At 37.8% G+C, this 22,554-nt stretch overlaps 3 protein-coding genes across 3 annotated transcripts; 1 reads left to right on the top strand and 2 right to left on the bottom strand.

The window, feature by feature from the left end:
• Window positions 1-4,137: 4,137 nt before the first annotated feature.
• LOC145097468 (uncharacterized) lies at window positions 4,138-7,481 on the top strand. The gene is made up of 2 exons (XM_079035036.1): window positions 4,138-4,403; window positions 4,822-7,481. The coding sequence occupies exon 2, from the start codon at window positions 4,849-4,851 to the stop codon at window positions 7,255-7,257; it is 2,409 nt and encodes an 802-aa protein (XP_078891162.1). The 5' UTR covers window positions 4,138-4,403; window positions 4,822-4,848; the 3' UTR covers window positions 7,258-7,481.
• LOC145097469 (cytochrome c oxidase subunit 6a, mitochondrial-like) lies at window positions 7,477-8,757 on the bottom strand. The gene is made up of 4 exons (XM_079035037.1): window positions 8,596-8,757; window positions 8,213-8,319; window positions 8,075-8,117; window positions 7,477-7,656 (listed from the first exon to the last, which is right to left on the bottom strand). Exons 1-4 carry the CDS (start codon window positions 8,705-8,707, stop codon window positions 7,619-7,621), a joined length of 300 nt encoding a protein of 99 aa, XP_078891163.1. The 5' UTR covers window positions 8,708-8,757; the 3' UTR covers window positions 7,477-7,618.
• A 6,494-nt stretch (window positions 8,758-15,251) lies between these two features.
• On the bottom strand, window positions 15,252-17,801 carry LOC145097467 (tubulin alpha chain-like). Its single transcript, XM_079035035.1, has 4 exons — window positions 17,562-17,801; window positions 16,691-16,925; window positions 16,243-16,613; window positions 15,252-16,176 (listed from the first exon to the last, which is right to left on the bottom strand). Exons 1-4 carry the CDS (start codon window positions 17,652-17,654, stop codon window positions 15,523-15,525), a joined length of 1,353 nt encoding a protein of 450 aa, XP_078891161.1. The 5' UTR covers window positions 17,655-17,801; the 3' UTR covers window positions 15,252-15,522.
• Window positions 17,802-22,554: the final 4,753 nt, after the last annotated feature.

The following is a 22,554-nucleotide window of genomic DNA, read 5'->3' as shown; positions in this document are numbered from 1 at the left end:
ATGTTATACAGAATGGAAATTTCGGGTTGTCACATGAACCGTAGGGGCGCATCTTGCACCCAAGAAGCACATGTTTATGCATGACACATCTTAAGATATGACAGTCTTCTGTCATATGCTCTAGCTTAACTCCAAATGATCCATCATGATTCATGATTCTCCTATGGGATTCCAAATGTTCTATTAAATTGTCAAACACTATAATTCTCATTTTAGGTCTTCAATTCTCAAGTGACATTTAACAATCTTCACCTTGACTTGAGTATTCTTTGAATGACTCCAAAAAACAAGAACTTCATCTCTCATCCAATCATATTTCCCTTAGGTACTTAAGTCCTACAAACATCTACCAAGTCCAAGAAAAACATCAAATCTTTTGTGGGCAATGAACTTTTCAATATGTTTGTCATATTATCCTTGGTACCAATCCTTTGAATGCAAAACCTATCACAGAACACGATAGTTTTCTCCACCTTCAAAGCAAGACTTTGAACGATACCATACATCAATGATATTCTTATCACCAGATCACATTCATGATCCGAGTCTATGGATCCAACCAAGTCGTAATGTTATGTGTTAGCACCATACACCAAACAAACATCAAACATACCCTTCAAGTGGCATATGATCCACTTGACTGCTTCTCAGTGATATTTTCTTGGATTACACTGAACCATCAATGGAGTACCAACAAGTTTATACTAATCAAAATATAACAACTACGGGACTTTCTCGATGTAGTTAGAAATCTATAATTATCATGCTCTTTTATCCTTACGAATCTCCATCTCTGGTATCTCTTTTACAGCTCTCAAATCATATCTCAAACTCATTATTTAGTAGTGTCTCCAGGTCATCTTTCTCAGCATCAACATCACAAACTTTTTATCCCTAGATTTTTCATTGGGTTCCTCACATCTATGATGTTCCATGCATTCTTGTTCTTCCTCATTTATCAAAAATATATGTGGGTTTGTGTTACAAACACCACCTTCTGACTAGCAAACTTATCATTCCTTTAACACTTGTATCACCCCCTCTTTGGTTACACATACCAGATTCATCAAAGGTCACATTTTTGCTAATAATGAATTTTGGAGTCTTTCCTTCTTCTGTACACCATATATAATGACCTTTCACTCCAGTAGCATATCCTAGAAATATACACTTATTTGCCCTCGGCTCTAGTTTACCATCATCCACACGAGCATAAGCAGGGCATCCAAACATCTGTAAACTAGAATAATCGTAGGGTTTCCCATACCACACCTCTTGAGAAGTCTTACAATTAATTACAATTAGTGGAGATCTATTCATCGGATAGCATTGCTTGCCCAAAATTGCTCTGATAAATCAACGGATAGTTGCATGCATCTATCATGTTGTATTAATGTTTGGTTCTTTCATTATGCACTTCGTTCTGTTGTGGTGTAGGATATATAGTGTGAAGCCTCACTATACCTTCTATTTTGCAGAAGTTATCAAACAAAGCCTTGCATAACTCCAATCCATTTTTCATTATGGGTGTCTTGACTTGTTGCCTATATTTTTTTTAGCTATAGGCTTCCACACCTTAAATCGCCCAAACACTTCATTTTTGTCTTTTGTCTTCATAAAGTACACCCAAACCTTCCTTAGGTAGTGATCAATAAAAGACGTAAAATATTGATATCCACCATGAGACTTCACTAGATAGGGAACCTATAGATCTGAGTGAACATACTCAACGATCTTCTTGCTTTAGTGTTGAACATAACTAAACTTCACCATGTGTTGCTCTCCTTTAATACGATCTTCACAAGGTTTAACCTTTTTAGTTACTTTTCTACCAAACAACCCATGTATACTCAAGATTGACATACCCTTCTCATTCATGTGTCCCAGTCCCAACCTATGATGGCACAATTATTTCTTATCATTATCTTGATTTAAGGATTGTGATATAGCCATCGTTCCTCTCGTCGTGCAACCTTCCATAAAATAAATTCCATGTTGCAGCTTAGCCCTCATAAATACTAGAGCATCTTTGGAGAACGTTAACCAATCTCTTTCACCAAAATACTTCATCCCATCCTTTGACAAAGTGTCAAAAGAAATCAGGTTCTTTCTTAGATCTGGAACATACCAACAATCAAGTTTCCTACCCATACCATCATGCATCTTGATCTGTATAATGTCAGTGCCCTTGATACTACGCATCACATCTTCATTGTGCCATTTGATATGGCCTTCTGTATACATTATTTTAGGTCATTATTTGAATACATTAAGAATAAATGTAATATTTAAATATAAAAGATATAGATAACTCTTTGAATTGAATAAATACAGATAAATTCATGGCTAAGAGCAAAAGGAAAGGATTGACAGAAGAATAGAGCTGATAAAGACCAAATTCGAATAGTTGCCAAAACTCAGCAAATGCGTTGCGCAAACTCCATTTACATCATATAACACCTATTTTAACCAACAATTACAGGATTTGTTCCATCATGTCCTCCCTCATTGTTCTTAATCAAGTTGTAGCTTAACTTCAAAACAAAGACATGTCCTCCCTCGTTGTTCTTGATCAAACTATAGCTTAACTTGAAAACAAATAAATGAAAATTAAAGATATGTGGCTTGGATATTTAATTTTTAGGATTAAAGATGGTTATTTCTTGATTAGAACCACCCAAAATCAATTTAGATTAACCCAAAATCGCCCTAGAGCTCTCCTTTATCGCTAGGAAGTGATTTGGGAAGAAATTGTCTAAGATGGATAATTCTCGTCTTAATCCATTTGGTGAATCAAAAATCAGGACGGAAGTAAAATCCTCTAGGATGATTTTACCAAAATTATCTAATAGTTATAGTTAAATGGTTTTTTTTAAATACTAACTAATTGTAGCATATGCAAGGGGTGTTTCGGTTGTCACTCGATGCTCTCGAAACTATTCTCTTGATCATAATGTGGTTTTTGTGGAAGTATCAAAATTTAATCTTTCTTTTAACAAATACATTATAAAAAAACGCATTTTTTTATAGCATTACAACATGTTCTTTTAACTTATTTTACTAAAAAACCAAATTTAATAGGATGCACGGTCGTCATTGAAAAGTTATTAAAAAAATTAGTTATATATATATATATATATATATATATATATATATATATATATATATATATATATATATATATATATATATATATAATTTACTCTTAGGCTATAGGATGTAGCTAGCCACCACCCTGAAATGACTCGGCGCACGTCACCCTGCCTCCTCAAGTGGCGAACACAACCTCACTGAGTAGGGTGAATCATCTCATTTAAAAGTGGGTCCCGTTGTACATTATAAGTGGAAAAAAGTTCCTTTCTATTGAAAAAATTCATATTTGGACCCTATTTTTAACATTTTTGGCACCCAATTTGTTTAAAAATTAAAAATTAGAAATTAAAAAAAAAAAAAAAAAAAAAAAAAAAAAAAAAAAAAACCTTGAAATTCATATATAATAATTACCACTATTTATTAGTTAATATTTATACAAAATGTTCCCTTAGTTCTGAATCCATCATTTAACTCAACAAACGTGTTTTTTCTATATCATAGTTCTGGATCCACCACTTAGCTCCGCAAATGCATTCTGTAATTACTTGAAGATGAGTAAAAACCTCTCTTCTCCTTTACTTGGCACCCTACTCTGTTAGCTTGATAAAAGAGGTCCAACAACATTATAATCCTTGTTGGAGCTAAGTTGAAGTTAAAGAATAACCAATCCCTTAGAGCAACTCCAACTATCCATGAAAAATCACCATTTTTATGTTTTTGAGGTCAAGAATCTTCCAAACGACCTTCAAATGTAACACTATTCTTATTTAACATCTTTTTAACATCAAATATGAAGATAAAATATAATGACCTCTAAAACACAATTTTAAAGATCGATTGTAGTTAAATCATTATTTTAATGTTAAACAATCACCATTTTAATGTTAAATGGTTAGAGAAGCCTTAAACTAATTTTCATTTCTCCCGGAAAAATACCTAAAAAAAGAGGTATTTCAACTTTCAAGTCGGTGGTGGAGTGACAAAAATAAAGGTGGAACACGTTGACTTGTAGACATTCACATAAATAGACAACGTAACCCGTAAAACAAGACTTTCATAGATCGGATCTAACCCTGAGAGAGAGACTCCACCATTGCTGCCTGCTTCTGTTGCGAAGACAACAAGAGAAGGTAAAATTATCCACCAATTTCTAGGTCAGAAGCTAGATTCATCAATCAAGCTCCGAAATTTACTTCCTACCATACGCAACTTCAATCTCAAGTTTCCAGTAAATTAAGGCCACCAGTCATTGTAGAGATCGCAGTTCCACGCCGCAGGTTTTTCAACTGTCTGGAGTAATTTCACTGAAGGTAATCTTCACTTTTGCATCTTCAAGCTTCAACTAGCATCTAGTCAAGCATTTTTTATTCTACAATGACTTCGCATTGATCGATTACCTTTTCTGTTTGAATTTCTTATACGCTTGCTTCTACACATTTTCGCTTTCGATCTCAATCGATTTGTGTTTTCCATTCCGGTAGTGTTATAAGTTATTCCCTTTGATTAAATCACTATTCATTGCGAGATATGATTCTATTTTACTTCATTTCAATCCTAGGGTTTCGGTAGTTCTTTCTTAGATTCTCCATTTAAGTCTCATTAATTTCTCTTCTATTAAGTCGCTTTCGCTACAGTGCTTTACAAATTAAGTTTAGATCTATACAATTTAGATGATTACGAAGTTAGATCTACAAAATAAAAATCTCACATATGTTAAAACTGTTACAGATTTGCGACGATCATAATTCATAAGTCATGTTCAAGCAATCGCCACGCAGAAACGGAAGAAACAAAGGATTGAAGATAAAACATGTGTTACAGATCTGTGTTTTGCTTGGTGTAAGCATATGGTTGCTTTATCAACTACAGCATTCAAAGAAACCAGCATCTGTGACAAGCATCTCGGAGAGATTATTACAGAATGACGATAACACTGACACAATCAAATTAGGGAGAAAGGGGCTTCTTACACCTAAAGTGGAGGAAGTGAATGATGATCACCATGAAGATGAAGAAGTAGATGAAAACAACCCTGAAGAGCTTGTTCATGATCATGATCGTGATACCAGTGAGGAAGATGAAGAAGGGAATAATGAACAGGAGAAAACTGAAGAGGAGAGTGGTGTGAAGGATACAGAAGAAGGGGAAAGTGAAAAGGAAGATGGGATTGAAAAGATGAATGAGACTGAAAACGAAAGTGAAAATGAAAGTGAAGAGAGTAAACATGAAGATGAAGAAGATAATAAGTTAGGTTCATCAGTGGATCAAAATGAGGAAAAAAGTGATGGGAATGATCAAAGTGTGAGAGAGGAGAATAGGAAAGGAGATGATGCTTCAAGTGAAGTGATTGATGAGTCTCAGAAGACAGGGGAGAGTGAATCAAAAGAGCATACTGTGTTTACAGACTCTACAAATGCTGCACAAACCGAGTCAACTCAGACAGAAGGTTCCGACTCTACCAACACTGAGTCGACTCAGACGGAATCCAAGGAGGGAACTGAAGGCGATAGTGGTACAAACAATGAAGGAGGTTCGGACTCAAACTCAAACTCTAACTCGAACTCAGCACAAAACGAGTCAACTCAGACAGAGTCTAGTAATAATGGTGACAGTTCTGAGTCAACAGAAACTGGAACTGAGTCCAAGGATGAAAGTGCGAACTCAGCACAAAACGAGTCAACACAGAGTGAGTCGAATGAGCAAAGTGGAAGCACGGAATCTACCAACAATGGGGAGAGTTCTGAGTCAAACTCAGCACAAAATGAGTCAACACAGACGGAGTCCAAGGAGCAAATTGAGTCAACACAAGAGTCCAAGGAAGAAACTGTGAGTACAGACTCTACCTCCAATGGAGAAAGTTCTGAGTCAAACTCAGCTCAAAACGAGTCAACCCAGACCGAGTCTAAGGAGCAAACTCAAGGTACAGATTCTAACAACAATGAAGGAGGTTCGGAGTCAAACTCATCGCAAAATGAGTCAAACCAGACCGAGTCTACTGAACAAACTCAAAGTACAGACTCTAACAATGGAGGAAGTTCTGAATCAAACTCAGCACAAAATGAGTCGACTCAGACAGAGTCCAATGAGCAAACTCAAAGCACCGACTCAAACCCGTCGACTCAGACGGAGTCCAATGAGCAAAATCAAAGCACAGACTCAAACTCAGCACAAAACGAATCAACTCAGACGAATGAGCAAACTCAAAATACATACTCTGACAACAATGGATCGAGTTCTGAATCAAACTCAGGACAAAGTGAGTCAACTCAGACACAATCCAATGAGCAAACTCAAAGCACAGACTCCAACAACAATGGAGCGAGTTCTGATACAAACACATCACAAAACGAGTCGACCCAGACAGAATCCAACGAGCAGACTCAGAGCACGGATTCTAACAATGGAGCGAGTTCCGATTCAAACTCAGCGCAAAACGAGTCAACTCAGACAGAGTCTAATGACCAAACTCAAAACACAGATTCAAATGCAAACTCAGCACAAAACAACGAGTCAACCCAAACAGAATCTAATGAGCAAACTCAAAGCACTGAATCTAATAACAACGGAGCCAGTTCAGAGTCAAACTCAGTACAAAACGAGTCAACTCAGACAGAGTCAAACACAGATTCAAATACAAACACATCACAAAACGAGTCAACTCAAACAGAGTCCAACGAGCAAACCCAAAACACAGATTCAAATTCAAACTCAGCACAAAACGAGTCAACCCAGACAGAATCCAATGAGCAAAATCAAAGCACCGATAACAACGGAGCGAGTTCAGATTCAAACTCAGCACAAAACGAGTCAACTCAAACAGAGTCCAATGAACAAACTCAAAGCACAGATTCTAACAACGGAGCGAGTTCAGATTCAAACTCAGCACAAAACGAGTCAACTCAAACAGAGTCAAATGAACAAACTCAAAGCACGGACGCCAACTCCAACAACAATGGAGCGAGTTCAGAGTCAAACTCAGCAGAAAACGAGTCAACTCAGACAGAATCCAATGAGTCTAACAACAACAACAACAACAACAATGAAGTGAGTTCAGATTCTTCATTACCACAAGATGTGAAAGATGCTCGAACAGATCTTGAAACATTGCCACAGACTGGAAACGAAGGAAGCAACACTCATGATACAGCAACAGCAGAAGAGTAAAGCTAAGCAACTCATCTCTCTCTCACATTATATGCTTTTTTATGCGTTACATTTCCATTCTTTTTGTGTTGTTGAATGCACGTGTAATGTAATGTAATGTAGTATTTTACTTTCTTGCGTTTTGAGGGTTTTAAATTTCTTTTTAGTAGAATTGTTATTTAATTTACTTACGGATATTGTTTGGAATAAGATTTTTGTAATTATCTATATAAAGTTATTTATAATTTTGGTGTTTAATAGATAAATACATTATTTATTTTTTTTGTTAATGGTAAAAAAACAAAAAAAAAAAAATCAACAGATAGCATCCTCAAACTCTTTATTTAAAGGAAGTGTAGTGACATAAATATCACCATATCATTTAATGGTGTTCCTTGACTTCAAAGAGCCCATCTGGACCTGAAAATAAAAACCATGGTAAAATATTATTAAATAAAATTTTTTATTTAAAATATCATAAGGAATTAACATAAAGAATTTTTTTTTAGTTTTATAGAAAATATAAATATACAAAATTTAAACATTTGGTAAAATATTATTAAATAAAAACTTTGGTAACAGCTAAAATACATAAATACATTAAATACTATTGTAATATTTATTTATAATCATTTTTATAGCGAAAACATATGTTAAGCTTTTTAGGTTTTTGCACGAAAAGTTACAATGAAAATGCTAAATGGTGTAAGGTGAGCATCGAGATACATATCAATATATTCACATACGATGTTGACAAGTCAACTTTAAAATATGATTTAATCCAAATCAAAGAGAAATTCAGTAATGAAACGCATAGAAGTTGCATAGAGAAACATACCCCATGGAAACTCCTTGTTACGAATGTGCAAGTATGGATATGGCTACAATACAAGCATAATAGATCACATAAGATATTTATCCACATAACTCAACTAATCAAGGGAACAAATGTTGTGATAACAAAAACAGAGCTTACAGGTGGTTCATCGAAATGAGGATGTCCTTTTGACAGATTAACGAATGCAAGAATCGAGGAAGCAGCAATCGCTACATATGTGATCTTCTCCCACTTTGCAGCTTCGCCTGTGTTTACGCAAATCAAATCATATCATAACAACGATCAATAAGACATGATCCAGATTCCGGATCAAATCAAATCAAATCAAATGCTTCAATCATCCAACATTTTCCGTTTTCGAAACTGAGAGACGTAAATCACAGTGAAAACCTAAATTTGACGGATGTCGATTAACATTACTTGATCAAACAGAACAATGAAGAAACAAATTTCAGAGATGAGAGAAGATTATTGTTATGCATTTAACGGAATATGAATTGTTAGAGACGGGATGATCTTACGAGCTTCTTCATCAACCGATGCGCCGGAAGAAAATGATCTCGTGGATGCCGGATTCGCGCGCGCAACTCCGAGAGCCTTCCGGAGACTGGACCTTGCAATCGCTGACGCCATCTTTCGCTTGTTCAATTTTCCGATCCGAAATTATGGTTGTGAAGTAGTGATTCGCTAACGGGATTATGAAGACGGATTAAGGAGAGCAAATATGTAATTGTAGAGGGCCCATTGAGGCCCAAGCAGTGGGAGGGATGTAAATGGATTAATGGTTAATTTTAGCAAAATTAACAAGAAAGCATGGGCCGGGTGTGTTTAGTAAAAAATAGTTTCCGGTTAGATAAAAGTTGGAAAGCTTTAAACCGGAATTTTTATTTGTATGATGTGACTTATTGGTTTCTTTTTAGAATATCTGGTCTAACTAGCTTGTTAAAACAACGTGATAGGTCACTGAATTATACGACTATCTTCACTTTTCGATCAGTCGTACTTCCCGTTCATTTAGCCTACAAACTCTGGTTTACTTCCAACTTGGATCACTTTTGGCTCACTTAACCCTAGTTCGAAACGGCCAACTCACTTTGCACTTCGCCTACGCAACGAAGAGAAGTAGTTTACTTGCTTAGCTCGAACATGCCAACAAATTTCGTTCCCCTCAAATGAGATTTCTAAATTCTACTAAAAGTCTTGAAAAAACTAAAATCTTTCGAAAGCAACTTGGAGTATCTATTGAATTATACTTTCTGTTTGAAATAAAGACAAAAATGCAAAATTGGTTATGTGGTTGGGAAAAATTTTGTGATTTTTATCCAAAACGTTTTATTGGTACACCGATAGTCCAAAATTGATTTATTAAATTTTTTAATAGTTTTGGTTCCTATCCATTTAAAAAGACTATTATGCCTTTTATATTTACTTTTCTAATATATATATATATATATATATATATATATATATATATATATATATATATATATATATATATATATATATATATAATTAAAAATAAAATCTCTCTCTCTCACATACACACATAAAATGCAATGCATGACATGAAGTAAACATGTAAAAAGGGTACAATTTATGCTATTATAAATATTAAGAATTACATTTACATTATAACTACTAGATTAAACTAGAAATGTATAAACATATATAAAAAAAATAATAAAAAAAAAAAAGACTAAACCAAAACTTCCAATCCATTTTGGCACAAATGATAATATTACTTTAAATATGAAGTAATATTATTTCATATTTATAGTAATACTATTATTTATTTATATTAAAATCAATAATTTTGGTGCAAATAAATAATATAGTGGGATATAAGTGGAGATGTATAAGAGTGAGCTTGGAAATGGAGTGGAAAAAAATAGATTTTTGAGGTGGATAGGAGACGTTTTTTTGGAAGACTTATCATTTCATGAGCTTTTGTAAAAAGCTTGTGCATTTGTTTTTAGTACTTTTGATTGATTATCGGGAAAATAACATTGTAGCATATCACCTAAGTTTTTTTGTTTCAATTTGCTTATTAAAAGTTTTTTAAATGCAATATGTCATTAAACTTGATTATTTGTGTCGATTACATCACTTTTTGATAGTTATCTTAGTCACCATGTCAACGTGGTGCTGACATGGCCTTCACGTGGCAACAATTATGGATCTTAGAGCACCCACATCGGTGCAATGTGGGGAGCTTGCAATACATGTCATATAAGAATAATTAAATAAATAAGCAATTAACAATTCATAAATATGGGCCACTTTTTTTTGCAAGGCTTTCATTCTTTCAATACGTTAAAGAAGTGCACATTTTGAATTCAATTAGCAGGTCTCTACGTCTTTTGCAGAAACAAGGACTTAATCATCACTTCGTTTTCTTCTTCCCTGAAGAAACACCACGATTCACCTCTCATGGCCACACATTCATTCAAACCAAGAACACAAACTCTGAGTTGAAGTTCATCAAGAACTTTTGAAACAATAAACAAACAGTTGAAGATCGATTTCACAAAACAAACGTGCTCTTTTATTGTAACATAAAGTTTGGCTTGAACTCTATCAGTTTTTTTTTGCATGCGATTACTTACTATTAAGAAGCTTTGGAGAAGGATTCTACCGATAAACGTTTTTTCAAGAGAACTTTGACTCGAAACAAGCTCACGAAAGTTGCCCCTTGATTTGAATTTTATCTTTGTTATCAGTACCTTTCTTTTTTTCATTAGCTTTGGCGTTCCGGTTGCCTTTAGCGCCGGCGAGAGTCTTTCAGCCGTACCTTCCCATTCGGATTGGTTTACCTTTACCGAGGATATGCTGGAAGACTCAGCGAGTTCCGGGCGTAGTAGTAGTACCTCAGCGGTAAATCAACCGCTTCCGGGGGAACAAGCTACGCCTCCCGCTCTTCCGGGAGCTCGGACTCCGCCCTACACCCCCTACCCCTATGGCCCGGAGGAAGTGATAGGAGGGGATTCGGTCCGCTCTATAGAGGGCCGCCTCCTGTCGGGCAAAAAAGCGCCTTCGTCGCTAGATATATATCTAGCCCGGATCCAGCACGGAACTTGAATCAATCTTTTGGCATATAATATAGGGGGCTAGAAATCCACAGACAACATTCTGGAACTTCCAAACCAAAGAAATGCAACGAATAGCACTGATCGTAGACCATCCAGATGCTTATGGGGCAGAACAGACCGATTGATTAGTTCCCGTGATCGTAGATCCACTTTAGCTAATGCAACTCGGGAAGAAGCTGCTAAGATCTCGTCGCTTACAAATGCTCCAGCGTGAAATAAAGACTTTTTTAGGTACAGGGATAAATTCGTACAATAGTGCGAGGACGGAAAAGAAAACGACCTTCTTTGACGAGGTAAGAGCTCTCACTAAGCTTCCAAACCAGAAGGACTCACGAAGGGGTCCAGGATAGGCAAGAAGGGTGGGGCAGCCTCCCTGAAAAGTAAAGAGCAGGTTGTCCCCTCTTCAACATTTCTACTACTTCCTTGTCTCCCCCTTTTCGGGGATCTCCTTGTTCTCTTTCAAAATGAGCCACGTTAATAAAGTCCAAGCTTATACGCATTGGCCCACAGGGTGCCCCAAGAGGGCCCGAATGAAAGACCCAAGCTTACATGAACCATCAAAGAAAGTCCTACAAATGAAGACACTCCGGATAGAAAGATTGAGGGGGTCAGACACGGCGCTTGAGAGAACTATGTCGAAGGAACTCGGCAAAATGACCCCGTAACTTCGGGAGAAGGGGTGCTCCCCCTCCGCAGGAAGACTTCCTTCTTTCCCTTGCCTGGCTGGTTATCTCAAACCGGCATTCGAACCCACAAAGCCTAGCCGCACCACCATTGTGCTATTAGCCCTACGCTTAGAAAGCCAGGTGATTTTTAAAGGAGGCGGTTGAAAGACCGGCCTTGAGAGGACATTCTCTTTCTTGAGCTTTCGTGGGTTACAAGATCGACTAGCACATCCAGCTTACTCTAAAGAAGCATTTCTTAAAAAAAAAAAAAAAAAAAAAAAAGAAGCCCGAATGCTCAAGCTCAATATCATATGGGTTGTGTTCTACCAACGAGCAGTCAGGAGCCTAAAGAAAGCACTGAGAAAGAGATAAGTGTTCCGTATAAGGCCTAGCGAGTTAAGCGAGTTCCTTTTTTCTTTTTTCAAAGGCAGTCCTTTTCTTTCCCCGGACCGATGACTCGAAAAACTCGTGATTGGTGTGGAGGGGAAGGTCTGTTTATAATATAGTTCAAGAAAGAGTCGTCTCATTTCCTTACTTCTTCATTCTTTCTAATTCATTCACTTCAAGACTGGTTCTGAATGCCGCGTAACATCATCTTCAACCAACCTCCATCGTACCGGTGCGACCACTAAAGAATTGCTTATAGTGGAACCGTAGTAGAACCGATAGAAGAGCAAGAGAGAAGAGCTATTCATGAATAGATGACCAAAAAGGCCTTGTCACGAGCTGGAGTCGAACCAACACCTCTGGGAAATGAAGACAATCCCAGCGAACTACCATTTCTTCTAATCGTGACTTTGTTCACCCGGTTCGTCATGCACAATCAAAGCAAAACTAAAATGACTACATCCGGTCACGTTTCCGCTAAAACACTAGAATCCCAAAATGAGTTATTTATAGATGTATGTGACATACTTCGTTTTCGAGAGGGATGATCAACTCCACAAATATCGATCGAAAGCAGGGTTTGGTGGCCCGAAATTGACTTGGCTTCGCCAAAAGGCCTCATCTCTAAAAGCCCGGCTCGCGAGGCGTCCCTCTCGCAGTAGAGTTCCAAACCTCGCCTCGCTCTTTTGACATGCTATGTTTCCCCTCTCTATTCCCAACTAAAGGGTGAGTCCCATGCGTCAGTTTGTGGATCGTGGTCTCACACACAAATAAGAAAGGAAGAAGGAGAATCAACTGATACAGGTAGGTGATTTGGTATATAACCAAAGGAAGAGCAGAGGGAAAAAACTCCTTTGCCAAAGAATCTTTTCATCCTAATTGTTTTCTTCGGTTCGTATTGTTGAATCGAAAGCAAGATTGACTGCTGACAAGATGAGGCGCCCTAGGCACCCCCATTTAGAAAGAAGGGCCGAAGTTTTTGGGCATGTAGCTTTACCCGTCCCCCCTGAGTCGAGCGGTGCTTGTGTGGGGGGTGCGCCACCAGAAATCGGGCTTGAAGCTCTCACCTTACCAACGAGCCGACAGCTGATGGTTGTTGGTCACGACTACTACAAAAAAGCCCCAATGAAGATAAGAAGGCAGACTGAAGCGGAGGAGCAGAAAATGCAACACAACAAGGGGCGAACCAAAGGCTTGCGCGAAGGAAGAAGCGAATCAATCAGAATGGAGACTTCCTTCAACTCTAATTCATGCCATGAATTGTTAAGTCCTTCTATAATAGCTATTAGCTCTCTTCTTACCTCCCCTAGAGCCTATTGAAGAAAAATCCTAGCTTTCGCTCCTTCCTACTTACTTTATTATAATATAAGCGGGTGGCCTATTGGGAGCTTTTTAGTCATAGTGGGAGCTTTCGGAAATAACTTTGCAGGTCAAGATCATAGGAAGAGGGAAGAACAAGGGAGAAGATCTTTTTGAAAAGAAGACGATTCCAAAAGAAACTCAAAACGGAGAATAGGATGCCTTAAAGGACAATACGTCCAGTCGCTTCTCGTGGATTTTCATAGCCCTTCTGCGCAAAAATGGGATATGCATTTGAAATGGATGCACGAGTTATGATATATATCATGAGCGATACGGAAATAGATCGAGTAATTTGTTCCTTTATCCAAGAAAAATTATTTCTAGTTTGCATGGTCCAACCATTGATCCCGAAAATTTATACAATAAATTGGGGTAGGTCACTAATGGAGTTTCCTATCCACGATTCTGTTATTTACTAGAATAATTTGACTGGATTAATATATAGGATGAATCTCCGGGATGGGTAGAAAGATAAAGAGTGTACAATTTTCAATGCTTTGCTTATGTACAACTGCAAAGTAAGAAACATTCTAATTGGATTAGGTAGATAATTTTTCAGTCATTCATTGAATGATAAATCACTACAAGTGACGGAGATAGGCGATTTAAATAACGGAAAATCCAATATTTGAAAATTATATCTAGAATGACTGGAAAAGTGAAAACAAGGCCAGATATAATTTGCTCATTATGAACAAATCCAAAATCCTTGTAGACAAAGCCAATCATCAGTTCCCAACCATGGGGCGAATGAAATCTGATACATAAATCAGTTAATAAAAGAAGAGAAAAAGCTTTTATTGTGTCACTTAAGTTATATAGGAATTCCTGAACCCAAGAGTTAAGAATAACAAGTTCTTTATTACCCAAAAAAGAATAACCACTTAGAATAATGAAACAGATTATATTTGTCGAGAAGTGCAAAATCATATGAATACGACCCTCGTTGTGTATCTTGATTAATTGGCTGCAAGGAAGCATCTCGACAGGCCCGCAACCAGTGGTTGATGCCCCACCCGAGCTCTCAAGCTTCAAAAGTCCTTTCTCCTTTCTTTTCCGAAACTCAAATAGAAAACCTGTTCTTCCTTCCCCGCTCCCTCTTTTTCGACATATGCGGCGGCAGGTTACCAGATAAGAGGGGACAACTTCTTTCTCCTTTGCATTGCTCAATCTTCTTTTTCTGATTGAAAATAGCAAGCCTCTCCTCCCTGTCTCCATTCTGATTGATTCGCTTCTTCCTTCGCGCAAGCCTTTGGTTCGCCCCTTGTTGTGTTGCATTTTCTGCTCCTCCGCTTCAGTCTGCCCGGTCGAACCTCGCCTTTCTTCCTTCCTCTCCCGTTGGTCGAGCGTCTTCAAACCAGAATGTGACTTCTACGGAAGTAATAAGGGTCTGATATATATTACTACTATTTGTCCGCTTATGCAGTTCCTGTAGTGAATCAATTTGTGTCTGCTTCTACCGGTCCCCGTCGCGGCGTTAGGAGACATTCATTGGATAATTCCAAGACCACACACAACCAAACTAACATAAAATTTCGCTTTTTTTGTAAGAAAAAAGTTGATAACCAAAGGGTTCTTTTATTTAGCCATATCAGTAATTGATTTTTCCTTTAAAAAATTAATTAAAAAAACAAAACTAAAACAGCAGAGAAGAGATCACAAACACAAAACAGCTTACTTAATACGATACCATTGAGTTTAAAAGAGTTCAAAACAGCTAACACAAGCTGCCAACATTCTCAACACTTTCAAAACACCATATCACCTCAAGTTCTCAACTACAACATTTAAAAAAAAAAACATAACAACCAAAAACATCATAAAGACATAATCCAACACCCTAACACAACAATATCCAAAAACAAAAGTAGTAGTAGTAGTAGTAGTAGTAACTAGCATTTGCTGAAAGGTCAAATAAGTAATTAAACCCCTCCTCTCACACTCTTCAATACTCCTCCTCTTCATCATCTTCCCCTTCCCCACTCTCCAACCCAACCTCCTCATAATCCTTCTCCAACGCAGCCAAATCCTCTCTCGCCTCACTAAACTCCCCTTCCTCCATCCCCTCACCCACATACCAATGCACAAACGCCCTCTTCGCATACATCAAGTCAAACTTATGGTCAATCCTCGAAAACACCTCAGCAACAGAAGTCGAATTACTAATCATACAAACCGCACGTTGCACCTTCGCCAGGTCACCACCCGGGACCACAGTCGGGGATTGGTAGTTAATCCCGCATTTGAACCCAGTCGGACACCAGTCCACAAACTGGATTGTTCTTTTCGTCTTAATGGTCCCCACAGCTGCATTCACATCTTTTGGTGCCACGTCACCTCTGTACATCAAACAGCATGCCATGTATTTCCCATGGCGAGGGTCACATTTAGCCATCATGGAAGATGGCTCAAAAGCAGTGTTGGTGATTTCTGCTACTGAGAGCTGTTCATGGTAAGCTTTTTCAGCTGAAATCACAGGTGCGTATGAAGAAAGCATGAAGTGGATACGTGGATATGGGACGAGATTTGTTTGGAATTCAGTTACATCCACATTCAATGCTCCATCAAATCGAAGAGATGTTGTCAATGATGAGATAACCTAAAAATAATCAGATATGTAAGTTTGATAATAAAATGGGAGGAGATAGATTTGTTGATTTGATACCTGAGAAACCAAACGGTTGAGATTGGTGTAGGTAGGGCGTTCAATGTCGAGAGACTTTCTGCAGATATCATAGATGGCTTCATTGTCGAGAAGCACAGAGACATCAGTGTGTTCCAAGAGAGAATGAGTGGAGAGGACACTGTTGTAAGGCTCAACAACAGAGGTTGAAACTTGGGGTGAAGGGTAAACAGTGAACCCTAGCTTTGACTTTTTTCCATAGTCAACAGACAAACGCTCGAGTAGAAGAGAGCCAAGTCCTGAACCAGTTCCTCCACCCACGGCGTTGAAGACTAGGAAGCCTTGGAGACCAGTGCAGTTGTCGGCAAGCTTGCGGATTCGGTCAAGGCAGAGGTCAACAATCTCTTTTCCAACTGAAATCACAAGAATGGTAATCAGTAAGAGTGGAAGACATTGATGAATTTAAAGGTGTAAAAGTTTAGTTGCTTACTGGTGTAGTGACCACGTGCAAAGTTGTTAGCAGCATCTTCTTTCCCGCTGATGAGTTGTTCAGGGTGGAAGAGTTGACGATATGTTCCAGTTCTGACTTCATCGATGACAGTGGGCTCCAGATCTACGAAGATAGCTCGGGGAACGTGTTTCCCAGCTCCTGTTTCGCTGAAGAAAGTGTTGAAGGCGTCGTCGCCTCCGCCGACAGTTTTGTCACTTGGCATCTGGCCATCGGGCTGTGGAATAGATACAGATGTTTAGATTTAGAACGAACAGATCCAATAATAAGTGAATAGTATACTCCATAGACACACTGTACTTAGGATACTATCGATTTACAATGAAAGGAGAACAGGAAGCGAACTCTCAATCGTCTACGAAATGTGTACTCGTATTAGTAGCAGATGAAGAAGAGTAGAAGTTTATAGACAGGATAAGATTAGAAACCCTACAACACCGACTTTAATCAAAGAGAAAAGTAGACTGAACAAAAAGAAATCGATTCGAGAAAACAACACATACAGATTTGCGTAACGAGGGCCTCGAAAATCGACATAACGGCATCAAATATTCACACAGTCAGTAGAAATACGCAAATACATGATTCGTAGATCTAGATATTCAATATATGTTAAGATCTGAAACATTTCGTCATCGCAACATCATTTTCCATACAGACTATCATTTGAAAGAAGGTTTTAAACATTTACTTGCTAGATAATGTCAAAAAACATCAGATCTGAGAAACGAAACGTAAATCTGATAGAAAAAAACAATGCCGAAGGAAAATCCACACAGACAAACGAAATAGAATCGTAAATCACTCATATAACACAACAGAATCGTAGATCTGGTTAGATAACGAGATTTACCTGAATACCATGCTCCAGACAGTAGAGTTCCCAACAGGCATTCCCGACCTGAATACCGGCCTGTCCGATGTGAACTGAAATGCACTCTCTCATTTTCGTTTGGTTTTAGAGAAGAATGGAAAACGAGAAGATGAAGATCGTAGATCTAGGGTTTCGAAGGAAGAAAGAGGTATTCGAAGGGCGTTTATTAAGACGCCTTCTCAAATCGATTTCAAATTTGTCATGTCGGTTTCAGGAATGGGGTTTAGTATATATAAGCAGAGAAGGTGGGGGTCTGCTACGTCGGTTTCCACAAGTATACGGTTAAAGGTCTACGGTGCGCCTGCCACAAAAATTTGAAATTCAAAATGAGAAGATACAAATAAGATCCCTCGGGTTTTACTCATTTAATACAATTTGTTAATCGGTTAGGTTTTATAACTTTGAAGGCATCAATTAGCAAATCAAGTCATATAATTAAGAAACAAATGCACAAAGATGGGAATATAATACTTTGGTCTCGTTTTCTGGACAAGTAGCTTATAATTTTTTCTTAATTTTAGTTTTTTATATTCTTGTTAATCGATTATCAATTGGTTACATATAATGATATGTAGATTTTTTTTCTTCAAAGTTTTTTTTTACAAGGATAACCAGATTGGTTGTAAAGTGTGACACACGATCGTTTTAGTTACTCTCCACAACCACCGCCACTAATAATTGTCATCATACATAAAACGCCATCTATGATTACTTCGTATGAAAAAAATGATGCAGATGAAGATGACATCATCGTTGTTGTTATCTTGTGTGCTATCGGAATCTTCATAGCTTAATCTTCGAGTCGCTTTTGTTCATGCGCTTGTAAGAATTAAGAAGTAAGTCAGGTGGTTTGGAAAATGATAATCATGGGTGCAGTTGCTTAGTTTCTATGCATCGGTGCATTATGAATGGAATCACAAATTAAAGAACCAAACAAGGTAATGGATAGATCGTTATATTTTGTTATCATGTGTGGTTGGCTCGAAGGAATGGAATGTGTCAGTCAAACGCCTTGGTGTTTGTTTAATGCCCTTGCAGGTAAATAATTTTGTAAACCATTTTTGTTTTACTGTTGACTGTTGACTCTAATTTACACTTTGTATATATTTGTTATACCAATCTACTTTCATGTCTTCATATTATAGCATCTTATCTTAAAATTATGCAATTATATTAATGTCATCCATGTATAAAGCAGGTTTAACTAAATTACAATGTCTAAATAAGAAAATTTGAACTATAATGGTATAATTTTTAGGTTTTATTCATAAAAAATAGTACAATTACAGTGTCAAATACAACATGATTACGAATAGAGGTAGTTTTAGATTTGAATAACTAAAATCATTTTACCCACCAATGATCATTTTGTAAAGCTTAGGAATATCACAATAATCATAGAAAATAAAAGATTACAACATTTGAAGTCTTTGATTATCATGAGAGATTGGAAGTTGATGAAGATGGTATGAAGCTCCAAAGTAGGAACTCTCTATAGATATCCATCAAGCAAGGGTAAAACCACCAAATATGCTAGTCTTCAATTGTAAATATGTTGTTCTTAAACTTTAAGAGTTCATACTAAATGAACTTTAAAAAGAAGCAACATATAAGACTTCAATCTTCACAACACTATGCAAGATAGAAAAGATTGGAGAACCATTTCTTGTTCTCGGCTTTTCTTGATAGCAAAATAGAGGAAGAAAGTGAGTAGAAGAACCAACAATTTACACCTCAAAAGCCTTCTTTTTATACATGCTAATATGTACCAAAGGAAATTCTTACTTTAACGAGAGTATGGAGCTTTCTTACAAGTACGGTGTAAAGTATTAAACAAAACAACACTCCACCTACACCTCAAAAGATAACCTACGGTTATAGAAAGATAAAATATCAACCATAGAAAGGATGAAGAAATAAAAACCTTTGTTGTTCTTTGGATCCTCTTGGGAGGCTTGGAAGTTGATGAAGAATGTGGAACCTTTGAGACACCAACAATGACTCAACTTAATGTAGATGCTAGTCAATAAACTCTTAATCCCTTAAGCGTTAAGTTCATAACCAATATGAACTTAAAGAGGGCATGAAAATGCAAGTAATCTTCAAGAAGAAATGAAGAAAAAAGAGAGAGGGTAGCCTCCTTTAAGGAGGTTACGGTTTTGGGAAGCAAGAATGAAGCCACCGATTCAAGAGTGGAAGCCTCATATTTATATTGTCTTAAAGTGAAGTTTTTAACCATTAGGTCCTTCCACTTTAGACAACCATGTCCCTAAAGCTTACATGTCTCCCATGATTCTTATTACTTTTGATTAAACAAATTGGAAAGCCATGTCCCCTTATGACACTCTTAATTTCGGCCATCATGGAGAAAAAGAGAAAAGGAAGTTTATATTTTATAAACTCAAAGTTTATAAGATATAAACTTTATCTTTTGCTAAAAGACAAAAAGCTTACCTAGTCCAAAATATTATACATGACTTATTAATTAATACATTATGAAATAATATGTTATATTACTTGTTGTTAACGTTACCATAAATGGTCCCGTTAAATGTAACGGACATCATAAACGAGATGTTATCCAGTCAGGACTTTGACCAAGGCCTGGTCTTGGCCAAGGCAGTCTAGCATCGGGGTGGCTGTTCGTTTCCTTCCGTGTGGGACGAATATCCCCCGTAATCTTCTCTTTTACTCACGACCAATCAGGACGTGACAGAAAGCCTAAGTGACGCCCAGAATTGACGTCACCATGCAGTTAGTTAACGTAGGCGTGATCCTCCCAGTCAGAGGAGGCCACATCTCACGCTCATCGGACGAGGTCCCCACGGTCTGTTAGAAGCTGGTATAAAAGGATCTTTTCTGCTTCAGGAAATGTGATGCCTATTGGTTGATTTATAAGCATCAAGATTCAGACTTTACGTGACATTTATGCTTGGGAAGGCCAGATCTATGGATTAGGGGCACAGATCTGACCTCAGGAGGTCAATAGAGTTTGTGCATGGCATGAACTTGCCGAGTTGTTCTTGAGACTCGGCGAGTAGGGTTAAGGTTCTACGCAAATCACCCAGTGAGTAGACTTGCCGAGTTGGGGGATAACTCAGTGATTCGGAAGGGGATTAAAAGACTGGAGTTCAAGGCGGTACTCGCCGAGTTGTTCTTGAGACTCGGCGAGTTGAGTCGGGGTAGCCTCGCAATTCATGTCAGGTGTGACTCGTCGAGCATAGGGAAGGACTCGACGTACCAAGCAGGACAGAGAGTTAGTGGACATGTGTGTACTCGCCGAGTCGCCGGAGTGTACTCGGCGAGTTGGGTCAAAGTTGACCGTTGACTTTTATTGACTTTTAGGGTTTGGTCAACAATGGGGTCCTTGAGTCAAGAGGGGGTAAAATAGTCTTTTACCCTTCTGAGGGTGACAATAGAAGGTTGAGTCTAGCCTCGAGAGTTATATTTATGAGAGTATTTACTTTTTGTAAATAGGCGGAGGCTAGGCAATATTTCTACCGAGTCAGAGATTTACGAGATGTCTGAGGTTAGTCTTCTCACTATGCCTTACCCGATGGGGTAACTATGTGTGACCGAAGGGTCTTACGTGTATGTTATATACGTGATGTAAGTTATATGTGATATGTTATGTGATATAAGTATGATGTGGGCCGGAAGGTCAAGATGATATGGACCGGAAGGTCAACAGAGTTATGGGATGGAAATCCCCTGAGACACTTGGATCGGAAGATCCTACAGAGTCATGGCCTGGAAAGGCGTATGTGTTAGAGTGGTATTTTGGGGAACTCACTAAGCATTAATGCTTATAGTGTTATGTGTTATGTGTTATGTGTTTCAGGTACCAGTGATGATCGCGGGAAGGCGCCGGCATGACTCGTACACACGCACGTTGGAGTTTAAATATTTTGATCTTGGGGTTTTGTACTAATACAATGTGATACAATGTTTTATTTATAAATGCCAATGATATTTCATAGTTTTCAAAAATGAAAAATTGTTCGAATTTTTACGGTGTTACACCTTATTTATATAACTATATATGTATTAGACATGGTTTTTAACAATATATAAGTTTAAAAACATGTAAAATAGTTTGATAACAGTTTAAAGTCATTTGCTTGATAAAACAGTTTAAAGCATGAAAAATCTATTTGCATGTTGGTTATTAATCTCATGTGATTGATCTAATAACTAGCATGGTTCAACTTGTATCCCCCCCCATAAAGCATTTAAATCATTTAAAAGCATTTCAAAGTTTAGTTAAAGGGGTATGAACTCACTTGCAGTGAGTGGATTGGATTGAAGTGTCGGATACTATGCTAGGTGACAAGTGAAGACTTGTGTACACCCAATGAGCCTAGTTAACATATAAATACACATATATGTATCCAATTAGTCTATAAACAACTAATTAACAAAGTTTGGACATCCTTAGACAAGTTAAACACCTTATATAAGTGTTAAAGTCCCAAGGATTGCATATAAGTGTTGTAGGGAAGGCTAGGGTGCTTGGGGTTCAAGAAAAACTCCATTAGGGAGTTTATGGTGTTGTGGTCATAACCCAAGGAGTTTATGGTCATAAACCCTTGAGTTTACGGCCGTAATGTAGCACCTGGTTCCTGGTACGTAAATTTCATTTGAGTGTTTTCATTTTTAGCCTTGGACTCGGCGAGTTGTAGGTCCGACTCGCCGAGTAGAGACGGGACCCGGGACACGTTTTAAGTTAGCGACTCGGCGAGTCCGTATTCTGGACTCGGCGAGTCACCGTTGTTTGATGAAACCCTAAGTTTCAGGGGTTTGCACCCTATTTAAACCCTCATTTCCGCCTCAAGCTCGCCCCCATTCACCCTCAGAGCCTCCCAGCATCGTCTTTGCCTTTTCCTTGTGAGATTAAAGTATTTTGGGTGTGTTTTTGAAGTTTTTGAGGAGAAAGAAGAGTAGATCAAGAAGAGGAGAAGGAGGCCAAGCA

This window comes from Lactuca serriola, chromosome 4, assembly GCF_051521515.1.
Source record: "Lactuca serriola cultivar US96UC23 chromosome 4, Lser_US96UC23_V15, whole genome shotgun sequence".
Taxonomy (NCBI): domain Eukaryota; kingdom Viridiplantae; phylum Streptophyta; class Magnoliopsida; order Asterales; family Asteraceae; genus Lactuca; species Lactuca serriola.
This window is presented reverse-complemented; position numbering and strand designations above follow the sequence as displayed.

Excerpts from the sequence above, each read along its gene's own strand:
- LOC145097468 (XM_079035036.1), top strand. The coding sequence starts at position 4,849 with ATGTTCAAGCAATCGCCACGCAGAAACGGAAGAAACAAAGGATTGAAG.
- LOC145097469 (XM_079035037.1), bottom strand. The coding sequence starts at position 8,707 with ATGGCGTCAGCGATTGCAAGGTCCAGTCTCCGGAAGGCTCTCGGAGTT. Across the intron at positions 8,320-8,595 it reads ATCGGTTGATGAAGAAGCTC|GCGAAGCTGCAAAGTGGGAG; the intron begins GTAAGATCATCC and ends GCGTAAACACAG. Across the intron at positions 8,118-8,212 it reads CTCATTTCGATGAACCACCT|CCATATCCATACTTGCACAT; the intron begins GTAAGCTCTGTT and ends CTTGTATTGTAG.
- LOC145097467 (XM_079035035.1), bottom strand. The coding sequence starts at position 17,654 with ATGAGAGAGTGCATTTCAGTTCACATCGGACAGGCCGGTATTCAGGTC. Across the intron at positions 16,926-17,561 it reads GTCTGGAGCATGGTATTCAG|CCCGATGGCCAGATGCCAAG; the intron begins GTAAATCTCGTT and ends TCTATTCCACAG. Across the intron at positions 16,614-16,690 it reads TGCACGTGGTCACTACACCA|TTGGAAAAGAGATTGTTGAC; the intron begins GTAAGCAACTAA and ends TTGTGATTTCAG.